The 15,826-nt window shown below is 44.8% G+C and overlaps 1 protein-coding gene across 4 annotated transcripts in view; it reads left to right on the top strand.

The window, feature by feature from the left end:
• Nucleotides 1–10,913: 10,913 nt before the first annotated feature.
• Nucleotides 10,914–15,826, top strand: part of CLSTN1 (calsyntenin 1) — a 33,845-nt gene continuing 28,932 nt past the window's right edge. For 3 of the 4 annotated variants that reach the window (XM_065738030.1, XM_065738028.1, XM_065738029.1), the window contains exon 1: nucleotides 10,914–11,134. In XM_065738030.1, coding sequence (XP_065594102.1) covers nucleotides 11,062–11,134 — 73 coding nt within the window. In that variant the 5' untranslated portion in view covers nucleotides 10,914–11,061. The remainder of the gene's footprint in view (nucleotides 11,135–15,826) is intronic. The other variant, XM_065738027.1, reaches the window with a different exon arrangement.

The following is a 15,826-nucleotide window of genomic DNA, read 5'->3' as shown; positions in this document are numbered from 1 at the left end:
TTATTCCATAAGACAGGAGAATGCATGAAGTTATTTGATCATGCAGTGACATAGAAGCTGTCTGACTACAGAGTATGCACTGTAATCCATTTTCAGCTTTATGTGTGACCTCCTAATTGAGGGCACAATGGAAATTGCACCGAACGTGATTGGAATGGACAGTGGTAGCCAAGCATTTTCCTGCAGTCTTTTGTTGTGTACCTCGAGTGGCTGGAGCAGGCTGACATAGCTACATTTTTCCTAATCAGTGGCCGTAGTTCATGCTTGCAGCAGGTGCTCGATGCCTGACTGCAGCTAGGCAAGTAAAGCAGTTCACAGAATAATCTGTGCTCTGATATCTCTTCTATTGGCAATGTTCTACTAGATCTCTGATGTGTGCGAGGAAGAAGATACAGGCAGGTCAGGAACTGATGATTTTCTGTAGGTGGAAGCATAAAAGGAGGATTCTCCGTCACTGTTGTCTTCTCATAAGCTGCTTTGAGCCTGGAGAAAGATGATAATTAAACTGGACAGAATCTTAAGCTTTTGACTTGCCTCGCCAGCAGCACCAGGATTCCCAGTCCTCTAAAATATCTGTGCTGCGTGCTGGTTCTGTAGCACGCTTAGCTGCTTGTACCAGATGGGTGGACAGAGCCCTTTGTTCTATTCTGGCTTTGACCTTGAAGTCACAGTCATCTGAAGCTGAGGGGGGCATTTGGACTTCATCATGCTGGCTGGTGTAGCTACGTGACCATTGTCAAAAGAAGGCAAGACTTAACTAGCTGAGAAGGGTTCAGATGGACTGCATGCTGGTAACAAGCAGGAAAGGTGGCGGAAGGTTTACAGGCAGCAGTGTGAGCAGAGCTCACGCACCTGCTCCAGTAAATCATCCATTTAGCAGGGTAGCACTGCTATGTATGTGGAGGTTCACAGCGTGTGTCCTTCTGCATCCTTTCTTGTGTCCTCAGAGATTTAAATAGAGAATTTGTAGGTGGTGAAGTGGATCATAGAGGAGGAGGTCTTTGACATAGGAAGATCCTAGACCTGATAGAGCTTACAGCTTAAAGTCAACACCTTGAATTCAACTTGGGCAGATGGAGCATTAAGTTCAGCTGTGTCTGGTTGCTGTACAGCAAAGCCACAAAGATATCTCTAACACAAGTACTATTAGGTAGATATCACTTAGGGATGTTCTAAAATGAAATGATGCGTTCTGACATTCTTGCAGGAGATGCTATGCTGCTTTTGTGATCTGATGGATAATGTTTTCTGCCACCTGGGTAGAAAAAAGAGATCATGTGTTTTCTTTCTTTAGTCTCCTATCTCAAAAGAGTGCAGAGTTGGTTCCTGTCTGGACCTGAATTAATCTTTATGAAGATTGTTAATACCATTCTTGCTTCGAGCTACTAAAAAGAGAAGGGGAGCAGTGAGGGGGAAAACAGAGAGATTAAAGGGAAAAAAACAGTAGGTTATACATGCATTTTCCTCTGTGCTGCAGGTTAAATAGTACCCTATGCATGTGAAAGAGATACTGTGATTAAGGAGCTGTCAGGCAGAACAAGAGTTGGGCAGCAAAGGGAGCAGAGATGCTTGAGGGAAAAGGGTATGAAAATGTTCTAATGCTGAGCTCTTTTGTGCATATCTAGCGTATGATGTGTGGCTTTGTGTGCCTTTCATTGAAAAAATGGTTATTCTACAGATATTTCATTTTCCTTTTTCCCTTGTTGCTCAAGTCTCTTTTCCCTCTGGGATGTCTCACTGTTTGCCAGTGACATTATTTTAGAAAATGGCCCAAATCTCTAATCTGCACTGCTCAGTCAGGGTTAGGATGCCAGCTGATAATCTCATATATAAATCTTGACTTCAGTGAGTGGAGAAGAGGCTTCCTCCAGTATTTTTCTTCCTGTTTTCTCAGGCAGAAAGAGTAGTTCTGTGCACGCTGCTTCATGTGAGAACTTGTGAGAATTCTTCAGCTACTGCAGAGCCTCTGGAAGTGCAGCTGTCATCATACACCTCCTGCTGAAATTGGTGAACAGTAGGCACTCACTTTTTTTATCGGGTCAGTATATATATTTGACCTGTCCTGGGCTGCATTTCATGCTGCACAGACAGCCCCTGTTCCCAGAGGCAGCTCCTCACACTGCACGAAGGTGCCTGTGTAAGCTGAGCTTCAGACAGGATGATATGCCTGTCTCCTCTCATAAGCTTTTCACTTGCATTCAGAGGGTCATGTATCATAGATTTGGCACTAAAAGTGGAGAACTTGTGTCGTTAAAATGCAGTGCGAAGCTCTGTATTTCTGTGGCTTCCCACAGCAGGGGGGTTTACAGCCCCCCCACCTTCCTTGGCAGAACACAATGCTCTTCTCCGCTTGTTCAACTGGTTCACTTCTTACTGGTACAGAATAGTGGCTAGACCAGAAGAGGAAAAGATAAGAAGGCTCATTGTCCATAGTGAAAACAAGGAAAAACCTAAAATGTGGAGAAGTACAGGTGGAATGGAAATGAATGGCTGCTGAATGGAAGTCTGGGTGCTAGGACGGCCCCTCCAACTGGGACAAAATGGATTCTGCAGAAGTGCACCTGTAACTACTATAGCAGAGCTCTCTAGGAATGTTTTCCACCACTGATGCAAGGAAAACATGCAGTTAACAGTCTGACAGATACAATAAAGCAGAGCATGTTGGGATGGGGTAATCATTGTAAGTCACTTGGATTTACTTACGTATATTAGGTTGGATGGGGGTGGGGGGCATCCTTACCTCAGTGCTGAGTACAGAGCACAGTGGTGTTGGTTCTGCTGGCTCTTAGCTCTCTGTGTCTGTTTGTTTTGTGCTTTGCTAAAACAGCACAGCTCCTTGCTGGCTCCCTTTTAAGGTGAGACAGTGCCTCAGTGATTCATATTCAGCCTGCAGAAAAGCCACGAGTGGAATTCTGTGAAGTTTTCCTGCTGGTGGTGGGCTGAGTCAGTGAGGGATACAAACCCGTGTTTATCTTTGGTTCTTCCCAGAACAGTACTCCTCTGCTTTAAAACAGCCCTCCCACCCCAGGACAGTTTGCCACTTAGAGGGACAGGGTCAGCGCTTAACCTCCTTTCTGTTGCAGAGCACAGCGAGCATTAAAACCAGCAGACAGACGTGTCCTTGCAGGGAGACTGTCTGCCTGGGAGCTCCCCACGGGGAGGCAATCAGCCCCTGCCGTTGGCAAAGAGCTCTCACCCACTCAGCTGCATTAATCAGGGTTGACTGTTCCTCTTAATCCTCTGATCCCTTCCATAAGGACAGGAACGCAAGCGTGGCGTTTGCGTGTTATGCTCATCTTCGCTGACAGTGGGCCTGGCTCCGTGGTTAGTGATTAGAGGGGTGGGTGATCAAAACATGATTAGCAAATCTGCAATTAGAGTGAAGGCCAGGAGGGCAGGGGCTTACTGCGAGGAAGGGTCACAACTGGTACGTGTCAGAATCGAAGTAAATATGTGAAAGGACGAAGGATTTAGCTGCGCTCTTGTCTGATGAGACTGTAAATAGCCAAGGCACTGCTGGAAGGTGCTTTGAGCACTGGAATTTTAGAAAAAAAATAGCAATAGGAAGAGGAGGCTTTCCTCCTGGACCAGCAGGTTCTGAAAAGCACTTCTTAAAGCAACAGAGGTTGTTCTTATAGTTTAAAACACGAGCTCAGAAATTGGGACATCAGTTCTTAATATTAGCCCGGATGCTTTTATGACTGATGCACAGGAACTTAATTAATCATTTTCTTCAGCAGCTAGACAGCACAGGTACTCACAGAGCCCTGCAGAGGTTGGGGAGCCTTTAATATATCAGTGCGTGAAATGCTTTGGGACTTCAGAAGTCTAGCAAACCCATAGACTGCTCTTGGCAGATGAGATGAATTTGAACAGGGAGTTCACGTCACAAACAGCAGTGTGCTTGAAACCAACCACAGCACAAATAATGGCACACTTTGGCTGGGTTTTTCTGGTTTATAAAAAGCAAATGTGATGTGGAAAATATGGCAATGAGAACCCTGTCTCAGAAGACCTCTTCAGTAGCACTGATCTTGCATGGTATTCTTCATTCTGAATGCTTTTTATAGCATAGTGTGTTTTAAAATGTCAGTTCTTGTGCATCTCAAGATTGGTTTGGAAATGGGACTGGCAGTTTGAGATGTATGGTCCCTTAATGGCAGCGAGTTGATAAATGCTGCCTTGATGGAAATAACACGCAGAATTTCTAGAGAGGATTTTTTTGTTCTAGGATCTTAAAGTGCTTTACAAACATTAGTTAATGAAGTCTTGCTACATCCTTGCGGAATAGGCAACTGGCATTAAATTGAGAGGATAAAAGAGGCACAGGGAGATTAAAGGCCTTGTCTGTGGGTGGAATCAGTGGTACACAAGGAACAGAGCACAGCAGCCCTGACCCCCTTCTCAGAACCTTCCTTTTGTGCACACGTACAGCTGAGAGCTGCCTGAGTGGGGTCAGTGCAGCTGGGTACTGAGATCGCCTTGGGCTGGTTTTGGTGGTGGTGGGTTTTTGTTGGTTTTTTTTTGTCTGTATGGAAATAATGATGGCAACACTTTCAGAGAGCCCTTGTAGATGATTTTGGTCTACTAGTCAACCTTCAAAATAAAAAATACTCCAGATGGTGTTTTCAGGAAAGGCAGACCAAGCTTTTTCAACACTGACACTTGCCTACTGAGGTTTTGTTTCTCTTCCTCCCCAAGGGACTCGAAGGCAATGCTGTACAATTAGAGGAAAAAAAGAAAATGAAATAAGATAAAATAAAAACAGTAGTGGAAGCAGGCACGGTTCGAGGCATTTTGCCATTAAAAACCATCCTCAGATTTCCTTTTTGGTAAGACTTGCCCCAGATAGCAGTAAATAGTGAATGTCTGCTGCTGTCTCTGGGAATGAATGAGTGACATTCATTCTGCTGGGTGACAGCTCTGCTTCCTGCGCTGGGGATCTGGTCCTGTGGGACCTGGGGAGGACGGAGGGTGCTAGACAACATGCTATAAATTTTCTGCCTGTTGCAGGAATACAAAATATTTTGTTCCTCCTTTTCCTCCTTCTCCAAACAAGCACATACAGAAAGAAATCTCTTGTAGGTGTTTGTGGAGAACACCTATAACGATTTAATTTAGTTCAAGTTACTCACTCTCTTGTCTTATGGTAGTAAGCAAGTATTTTTTTGTTCCTTAATGCTTCCTAGGAACATCCTCCTTGTTGAGTGTTGGTTTGTAAACCATCTTGGCTGACTCTGCTGTAACTTCTTCCAAAATGTCATTGATTTTAATGGCTGTCGGTGGGAGATGGGAGGTCCTGCTGTGAGTGGGCCACGATAACGTTGCAGGGAGAGCAGTGTGTGGAAGTGCTGGTCCCGTCCTGACAGCCCTGCTGCTGCACTCAGTGATTGCAGTGCTGCTTGTACTACTGGAGGCTTGTAATTTGGTTTCCCTTTAGAAGTCACTGAGATTGCAGCCCAGCAAGAGAGCATCTGCTTTTCTTCTTATTGAAGAGCACTGCTGAACCTTCTCTGTAAAGCTCACACAAAAACCTATCACTAGATTTCACTAATATGTAATAATTTGGTTCTTTTTACCTACGTAAAATTACTTATCTAAATAAAGTGCAAGAATATTATCTAACCAAAGGGGAAAATAAAGAGTTATAAATGTGTTAATTACCAGAATACCAGACATGTAATTAATATGCCAGAGGAACAAAGAGCAAATGTACTAATAGCACATAATTGGACTTAAACTACACCCTTGGTAGAAGCCTCTGCAATGGAACTCTTGTGTTTGTGCTCCTTTTCAAATTAGCAGTGAGGAATAAATTAACATCCACTTTCTTGCTCATACAAAGACTGAATCATATTGTGGGCCACAGTAATGAATTCAGAGAATGCCTTTACATTCCCGTATGGCTCTCAGGGACGGGAGTGTTAATGCTCATAGCTCTCCTCTTCCTCACAGCAAAGCAGGTGGAGAGAAGAGGAAAACATCACTGTGCGACCAGATGTCCAATAAGTACCACAATCCTAAAGAATATGGCACTAGAATTGTACGCTGCATATTTTAAACATTGCCACCCGTACCTGGCTCAAATCTTGAAGTATTTCCTCAAATGTAAGTGTATCTATCTGTTGTTTTGTACGCTGTATGCTACTCCATTATGTTGTCAGATAAATATGTTAGGAAAGGATTAATCCCTGACCCAGAGAGACAATTTAGGACAGAACTTGAAAGGCAACACAGGGCTCTTCTTTTTATTTTTTTAACACAAGTCACTTGCTCAGTTTGATGCATAAATGAGGAAGTTAAAGCAGTAGTTAACATGGGCAAGGCTTGCTGTGCTGCTCTTCAAAACAGTGTAGAACCACAGGAGCCCTTGTTTTCTATGGCCACGAATTCTAGAAAGGCTTGTCTAGAGTACCTGACTTTAGTTCTCTTATTGTGTTAGTAGGCCATCAGTACAATCACTTTTCTGCTGCCTGTTTCTCTTGCTGTGCTCTCTTCCCTCTTTGTCAGTGTCTTTCTGAGCTTTATGCATAATTGATTGAATGCTGTTTGGAGGCCACAGTGATTTCAGGGATTTAGGAGGCCCCAGCACCCCTTGGAAAAAGGAAATCAGTCTCGTAAGAAACTGGTCCCATTTCATTCACTCTCCCCTCTTATTCATCTCCTACAGCTTACGGTAGCTATTGTGGTACCAGATGGAAAGACTTGCTTTTATTACACCTACATTTTCCCGAGATCCCTACATCAAGTATGGCTTTTTATCTCAAGTCTTAGAAGTCGGTGTGTCTGCATGGGGTTCAGGATGTTCCAAGGTGTTACAGTCTTTCTGCTTTCCTAAAAATGCAAATGAAAAACCTAGAAATTGTCTTACTCTGTTGTAACACACCTGTCATTGCAGTATGTTGACACCTGCCTTTCTGCTCCTTAAAGCCCTGTGAGAGTGCATTAATTAACGCTCGGAAAATGCCTGGAGATCCTAGGACGGTGAGTGCTAATGAGTTGTAAAATATAATCATGCTACAGAATATGCAGCCTATCTCTTAGTGCAGATAGACTTGCAACTTTCCTTCATTGCTTTCATGCTTTGCAACAAAAGGTGATTCTAAACAGGAAAAGACGTAATGAGCAGGGTGGAAGGATTGCTAATGCTGGTGCTTTTGTTGAGGAAGCAGTCGTTTCTATGTGTTTCCTTGCTTATTCCATTTTCTTTTTGTCTCTCTGATAAAACCCGTACTTCAGTGGCTCGTTGAGAATTCTCTGAATGTTCAGAAATGTCAGGGGAGAAGATTTGCTGCTTCAGATTGCCAGGGCCTTCATTTGCATTGCCTAAATCAATTCTCACACATGATCAAAGCACTTCTAGAAACACTCAAGTGCAGGGAAAACCAGTCCCCTAATTCTTTCCCCTCTAATATATACACTCAGGTTCCAAACCATTAAAAAAGACAAAATTATCGTCCAAATTTAAAGAACGCTTTACTTTAATGCCTCTTTATGGTGAGAAGATTGCAACTCTGTATATTTAGGGATAGCAAGGCTCGAAAAGATGTAGTAGGTGGGAGTGGAGGGACCTGGAGTGGAGCTGAAATACAGATTCTCAGAAACTGCTCTGTTGTTGCCTTCATGTAATATTTTGTTTGGCTGTGCATGCAACTCTATCAGGGGCTTAATTACTTTACAGCATAGTCTCTATGGCAATTGGTCTCCTTTCAGAGCTGGTTTCAGGGCAGCTGTGATAAAGCAAATGCTCTGTAGACGAGGTGCAGCTGGGTTCTGGGTTTGACTTCTCTTTAAAAGCAATCATTTTGGGGAAGCAAGCTAATATGTATGCATTAATTGAAGGATTGGGACAACAATCAAACCAAAGCCAGCTCCATTCTCTTTATTTAAGTCAGACCATTTTTTCAACCCACTTCCAGACTATTTGAAGCCTGGGCCCTTTCCCTTTGGAACAAGGGTCCAGATCTGCTATCTAGATACAGTGTGCATTCGAAATAAATTACGAGCCTGAGATTTAATAATCAGACACAGATTTGCTGGCTACTTCATTCAACGTGTCTCACATCCCTCTCTATGTATAATATGCTCTGTCCTTCTTCAAGCAGCAAGGAGGCTACCACATTCATCTTTACCTATCACCTTATCTTTTCATTTCTGGCTGCTCAGGTCTGTTCTGAAAAGTGCAATAAATTTGTGTCCCCCTGGGTCCTTGCAAGCTGGGCATTAGTCACACTGTGCATTTCAAGGGCATCAGTCTGATAGTTTCTCAGCTGTAACAGAAAACATGTTCTGCCAGGAGCCATTTGTTCCAGTTTTGTTGCTTACTAATAAAATGAAAATCAGTGTATTTTTTTTTTTTTTGAGCTCGAGAAGCAGGTCGGGGAGTAGGAGGGAGATAGGTGGTAAAAATGAAGGTGCTGAAGTTGGTTCTGTGAGTTTCTCTGAAATAATGGCATGTGGCATTTCAGAGCAAGTGAGAATCTCTGGCAGCTTGTGAAAGGCAGTTACCTCTGGCAAGCAGTATAGAGATGGTTTAGCAGCAAATAGGACTGGTGCATAGCAGGCTTCACATTGGGCAATTTCAATCCAATTTTGCAATGTGAAAAGCATTGAGAGGATGTTTTATTTGCCATGCGTCTGGATTAAGTGCCAGTGGAACATCAATATTGACATGGGTTGCTTTTAATTTCTCATCTCTGCTGCAGATGGAGTGCTCCTATACTACCAGTTCCTCAAACACTGATGTGCCAGTTTAAACCAGTTAGTCATCTACCCAAGCAAAATCATCTAGCTGAGCTTAAAATATGGCCTGTTGGCTTTACTGAATCAGTGCCTTAGTCACAGCTGCTTCGGAGGAGTTTTGCTCAGAGGAAGATGCAATCAATGCCTTCTCCTGCCTTGGAATTTTCCCAGTTTCGTCATGACTGATTCAGCTGATGAATTTCACTGAGCTGACACTGTCACCGTGCAATAAATGAAGCTCACCTGGACACAGCGTTTCTTCTCTTAACAACATCTCTTTACTTTGGAATCATTTAGATGAGATGCTAACACTGAAGTCCCCTTCTCACTGTGGTCAAAGATCCCTGGAGGTGTTCAGGGGAAGGGAAACTGTGTGGTGCTGAGGGATGGAGGTGGTGGGGATGGGCTGGGGTTGTGCTGGATGCTCTTGGTAATCTTTTCCAACCTTAATGATTCTATGCCTCTAAAGGTGGAGCATTCTCTCTCATGTTAATGTGTTATACAGAGCGGGCTATGGGGCAAATTCTGCACTTTGAGCACTGTTTTGTCTGCCAGAATGAATGAACCTGGTCTGATCTACAGTTTAAAGGTAAAAAATTTATTATTTTGCAGAAATTGTGTTAGATTGAGTTTCTATGTACCTGCATGCCAGCTGGCCACTGACTTCCAAGCCCTCTTCAGATACCTTGATACTGGTATTCAAACTCCATTGTATTCCTAATTCAAAGTGAATATTTATGCAAAAGATTATTTATATAGCTAATGGGCAATCACCTTAACCTCTCACAGGTCCTTACTTACAGGGTGGCTCTCCATGCATGAAGTCAGTGAGACAGTCGTGCTGAGCTGGACAGCCCTTCTACTCTATATACAAAAGAAAACTAGATGATGTAGCATACTGTCAGCTGAAGCTGCGTTGGCAGAATGTAAGGACTCAGCTCTCTGGCAACAGATGGGCTACAGGCTTTTTCTGACACGATCTGCCATCCAGCATATGTTAGGCTGAGAAATCAAGGGGGTTTAGACTGAGGCTTTACCTTTTTAAAAAAAAGAAAATGTCCTAGCTGCTGCTGAGCAGGTGGCCTACAGCATGCAGTCAACGGAACGAATGTGGCTGCTTGGTTGTCCAGTGAGGGGATGGTTTCATAGCACAGGACAGGAATTGGAGCATCCTTCATTGTAGTGGACCATGGTGTATTTCTCTTGAAATTCCTTTTCTCTGCATGCCGTCATATTGGCAGATTGAAGTAAGGATGCTTGGTTTAAAGGATGGAAAACCCTTGGCGGGGGCACAACAGCCTCTGGGATATCCAAGAGCATCCTATCGCCAGTTTGACCTCTTGCTGCAACCGCTGCCTTGATGTTGAAGTCACAGTGCTTTAGAATAAATACCTCACTGGTTATTCTGTTTACACACCGAACTCTTGAATGTTCTGGATTTTATTCCCTGTGGGAGCAGAATGGCTTCTAGGTACGAAACATGAGCAGTTGCGTTTAAGTATAAAACAAGCTGGCTGCATTTTCACTGTCAAAACTCTGGTTATGGCATTTCCTTAAGCACCTTCTAATTGCAACTCTTGCCCACAGCACCAAGAGCTTTTCTGTTACAGCACAGCTTCATTGCGACTTATTGCTATTCAATGTTGATTTATTTTTTTCTGTTTGTAGGACTCAGCTTTTCCCAGGCAGAGCTTGCAGCTCCGGTTGGCTTTGGTCAAGCTGTGCCACGGAGGGTGGGCAATGCATGGGGTGCTGGGTGCACCTCGCTCCGTGCATTCAGTGAAACCTCAGCTTTTTCCACACTCCCTCCCTTTATTTATTTCATTTTTGGTGCAAGAAGAGCAATAATGGCATTTAAGCATCTCCATCGGGGTTTTTAGAGTGCTTTTCTCCACCTCGCCCCCTCAGCTGTGCAAAAAAAAACAAACCAAAAAACAAAAAACCCAACACCGCGAACCGTCCCCCGCTCCCCCTCAGCTGTTCCCGCGCCGCCGTAGCGCCCGGCGGGGCTCCTCCCGCCCCTCCTCCTCATGGGCTCTCCCGCCCCCCCGCCCGCGCCGTTGGTTCGCTCCCTCCGCTTGGTAAAGGCGCGCGGCGGGCGGGGGGGCGGCCGCCATTTTAGGCGCCGCGCAGCAGCGAGGCGGGGGAGGGCGGGAGGGAGGGGAGGAGAGAAAAGCGGAGCGGGACAGCGCTGCGCAGCGCTTCTCCTCCCTCCCCTTCCTCCTCCTCGGGGCCGAGCGGAGCACTCCGCACGCAGAGCGGAGCTCGGACCGGCGGGGGCGCCGCAGCCGGGGCTGCCCCTCACCGCTCCGCGCTGCCATGCCGCCCCCCGCCCGCTGCCTGCTGCTGCTGCTGCCCGCGCTGCTCTGCGGAGGAGCCGGGGCCGCTCGAGGTAAACAGCGCGGGGAATGGGAGGGCGAAGGGTGCGTGCCCTCCCCCCATCCCGGGTTTAGGGGCGCGGTGTGCAAGGGCGAGCCATGGGGGGGGGCCCGGCCCTTACGTAACGCCGCCTCGGCACCCCCTCCCTCCCCCCGCCCCGCGGGCACTTGTTGCGGGGAAGGTGAAGCCGAGCGAATGGGAATAACAGAGCGTAACCTTGAGGCGGCCGGTGGGCGATGCTGCCCGGCCCGGAGCCGCGCGGTGGCGGCCTTGTGGCCATCGATTGGTGCGCGGAGCGGAGGCGTTCATACGCATTGCAGGGCTGCGGGCAGAGACGCGCACCTGAAGGTGATCCCCGGGACCGCCGCTCCTGCGGGGTTCGTAGCGGCGGAGCTGAGATAGCCGGCGTTTAGTTTGAGTGCAGGTTAGGAGTGTGGCTTTAAAATGGCTCACGAGTGGTGGAGGGGAAGTTCTTGATCTTGAAGATGGCCTGCTAGGTGTTGCAGACGACACTGCTGCGGTTTCCCCACGGAGGGTCGAAGAGATGCTCCTGTACTAAAGGAGGCTGCCGGCTGCGCAAGCGTGGCCATACTTTACCCGTACGACGTCTCTTTAAGCACAACCTATTTATCTGCCGCTCTTCTTGGGGACGGATATTCATTATTTTACCACCCCAGAAAAAACACGATCTAATGGTATAGGTGGGCTTTTCCACCATTTGGAAAACCAAGCTCAGAACTGCTCCGAAGAAATCTTGATGTATCTAAAGGTGAAGGGCGAGTTTAGGTAGTGACTGAGGGATCAGCCCTTCTGCAGCTTGCCTTTGCTGATGCCCGGGGCTGCTCTGCACATCCTGTGTTTTAAACTTCATCACGCACACCTGAGTTACCCGGTGAGCCCGGGTTTGGCCTGATGCACACCACTGCCTTCGTTCTGTGATGGTTTGGTAGGCCTGTGACCAGTGTTACACCAAGCTCTATGTAACAGCAAGGGAACGCCGAAGGATACCTGGGTCAGGGAAAGCTGCTAGAGCTTCTTGCTTTTGTTTCCCTGTTGTCAGGAGAAACATTTGTTTGGAAGCATTTATAGTAAGCTTCCAGTTTTGTGCTGCATTGTCAGCTCCATTTCCTTCAAGCTGAGCTCCCTCTGTTTACGATATGTGATTATAAAAGTCCTTGGAACTGAGATAATTCAGATTTATTTTATACCATAGAAAGTGAGTTGTGCTTAGTCTAATAATGAGCAGAAACAGAGTAGAAATACTGGACCACAGTGGTGAGTTTCATTCTTGAGCCCTTTAAATTCCTGTAGGTAGAGCACAGTGGTGAAAACCAGTTCCTTTTGTGATAAAGAAACAGAAATAGCTTTTGGTGGATTGTGATCTCGCACAAAAGTTAGCTGTGATCCCACCATCTTTTCTGTGGTTACTTTAAGTAGTGTGGAGTGTTGTATCAGTTTTTAAGAAGCATATTTTTGTCCAGCTGAAGCAAAAAGTTAAATTTAACCGAGTTTATCTTGTAATTGGACTGGTAGACCCAAATATTTCAGACTAGTTTGACTAACATTGCGGTGGGAAGCAGCAGTTTGTAGGACATTGAGATGTGTTTTATCCAAGTGGAGGAATTTATCAACAGAACTGAATAAGAATTGGTGTGGAGGGGCTCTCCTGGGAAGAAGGCAGTGCCTCTGATGTCTGTCTGGTTCTTCCATAGTTAGCAGTCAGTTTGAGCATTATTCCATCTGACTTAGCATCATTTAGGCAGAGTATTAAACAAAATAACAGGATCTTAAGGAAGCTTTGCTGTTTTGTGATTTATTTTTTTTCCAGGAAGTTACTTGGTGCTGTGAAAGTCCTAAATCCAAACCACAAACCACATTGTTGCTACCACTGCTTTACTGCAGATGTTTCTTTGGCACAGTAACAGCCTGTGTAGTGTGGGGCTGGTGGTGAGATTTCCTTCTCCCTTTTAGAGGCAGGGAAAGGTAAGAATACACTAAAGCATAACAAAAAGACAATTTGGGGATGTTCCCCCCCCCAAGGCTTTGTCAGAGTGAACAAACACTGAGAAGAGGTGGAAGTAACCAGTGCTAAACCTTCATGTGCTGCATGGTTCTTAGAAAGGAATGACAGAGAATCATGTTCAGATCAAGTAGCAAGCAGAAAAATTCATCTTTTCCCCCTGTGTTATGTGTAAAACATAACACTGCTATGGAAGTTGACATGGAGGAGATGTGGTGGCATAATGTACTGTGTGTTTGGGACGCTAGCAGGCCAGTTGTCTTTCCCAGGCCATTAGACTGCAACTTGTGCTGTCTGCCAAGCTATCAAGAAAATTTATCAGTAGAAATGTGGTTAGACTCTTAGTTATGGCTTTGAGATCTCCATCACCATTTTCAGATCATTGGAAAGATCCATCCATCTATTTTTAGAGAAGGACAGAAGCTAGACTCCAGTACTTCTGCTTCTCATGGAAGTTAGAAGGTTTGAAGTTAAGCGCAGGCCAGGCCTCAGAACAGCACAATATGATCGTTTCATCCCCAAGATTGCTAGAATTCTGGCATTTGGTGTAAAATAGCACTTTGTACTGTGAGAATGTAAATATCTAAAAGCTTGGTGGCTTGTAGCGATGAAACTGTCCTGCAGAGTAGGAAAAAAACTTAAGTAGCCACTGACTTTTTCTGAACAAAAGCACTTACATAATTTTTCTGACCCTTATCTCTCATTCTGGTTGTTGTATTCAGAGAAGACTGTATGAAATTGTGTTTATGATATTAAGGAGCACTCATCTTGTTGCATTATCATTATTGTCAAAGACAGAAGTGATATCTTGAAACATGAGAGAGTGGGAAGCCTTGGGCTTAAATCTTGTTTTGCACTCCCTGTTTCTTTGACTCACGCTGCTTGACTCCCGTTGGCTTTGATAGGAACTAAACCTCCTTAGGAGCCTTAAGAATGGATTATTAGAAGCCTCAGTGCCTTGGAAGAACTGTCTTTCTGTGCTTTGTTTGCAGCATTAGGCCTCATCTCGCTCGCTTTGTATCCAGATTGAAAACAAGTTGCTGCTACGACTCCCAGTTGGTTTCCCTGCTTTTAAAGGGGGTGCTGGCTGTACTGGGGTGACGTTTGCTGCATTTGTAAACAAGGTTCCCTTTCAAGGAGTAAAGTTTAAAAATATGGCAACAGAAAGTGATTTCTGCTCCTGCGCTGCAGCTAGCAACGTTTAAGCTTGGAGATTTATGCTTGGAGAATTATTGTTAATTGTGTGGATTTGAGCCATAAGCACTGATAATTTATAAATGTTAGTTACTTCGTGCACACTCTGTGTGACAGTTCGGCCCTCAGGGCATAAATGGCAGAGACTCCTGAGCTGTGGTAGGGGATATGAAGATCTGGACCTGTAGGATGAATTTCAGCCCCCTGCTTTTCCTTCAGATGTGAATCTTAGAGGTTAATGTCAGTGAATGGGTAAAGGCATGGATGGACAACCACAGTGCACCCCCCAGTTACAGCCTACAGATGTATGTCCCAGGAGCAGAAATATTAGTTTGTCTTTCAAATCCATGCAGTAGACTTGTGTTTTTTCAGAACTCGTGTTCAGCTTTATCCCATTGTTTATATGTGACTACAAGATGAGTTTTGGTAAAATTTTAGCTATGGTAAGACCTACTTAAATAAAGAAATCTTTTCCTTATCACTGATGTATTTCAAGTTGTTTATATGCAAGGTTAATCCTCACCCTTTTCTGATAGAAAATGGAGGCACAGCTGTGAATTGCAGGCTGGTGAGACTAGGGCAGAAACAGAACACAATGTAATCAGACCATGCTACGCCCTTTCTGCTTAAACTTTGCTTTCGGGGTGGAGAAAATATGTTTTACTTTGTACATCCTTTACGCTTTGGCTGAGCTTTTTCCTTGGTTACCTGCTACACAAACCTTTTCTCTAACTGATGTTACTTGAAGTTTCATCAGAACAGGACTGACTTATGCATATTCAAGGTAAGGCGTGCAGAGGTTTCATTGTCTCTGGAAGGCATGCTTGTATTCTCTTGCACCAGGAGGCAGACAGCTATGCAGAAGATGCTCAGTAATCAAAATTTTTGTCAGCCCTTCAGGGCAGGAATTGAGGACTGCTTACTCAGCTCTCTGAGGGCAATTCCTCTGAATTGGCAGAGAATATCTTTCTCTTTTTATGCACTTCTGGAATTTTCATGAGGACTTTAAGCTGGATTTTAAAAGCAAATGTTCTGTTTATCCACTGTCACTAGATGCTGAGAGTGGATGTAGATGTGGACCTGTAGCTGTCAAACTCTAATAGCTGTTATTGAGTTTTTATCAGTTAATTCACACAAATTCATTTTGACATCATCTTCATCTAATTCTGAAGATACGTAGCATGGCTAGACAGCACCATATACTTGAAATAATTATCCAGCAGAAAAAAACAAATATTGTCAGCCACAGTTCTTTCTGGCTGAGATGTGTCTGAATCTCTAGTTACGTAGATGCCAGATCCCACTTAAGTCCAGTGAACTTTTGACCACTTCAAGGAGATAACTCAAGTCCTCAGAAGGGACTTTGATACATATGTTTACCTTTAATGTGTTCACATTCAGATAGTAGAACTGAATTCATTTGGAGATTTTTAAGACTGGAGCTTTCACCTCAGGTTTCCATACTGGCCCTAAATCCCACTGTCTTGTCAA

Source organism: Cyrtonyx montezumae, unplaced genomic scaffold, assembly GCF_038088225.1.
Source record: "Cyrtonyx montezumae isolate F1298 unplaced genomic scaffold, pur_monq_1.0 scaffold_21, whole genome shotgun sequence".
In the NCBI taxonomy this organism is placed as follows: domain Eukaryota; kingdom Metazoa; phylum Chordata; class Aves; order Galliformes; family Odontophoridae; genus Cyrtonyx; species Cyrtonyx montezumae.
Note: the sequence above shows the minus strand (reverse complement) of the source record. Positions and strands in the feature narration are given on the sequence as shown.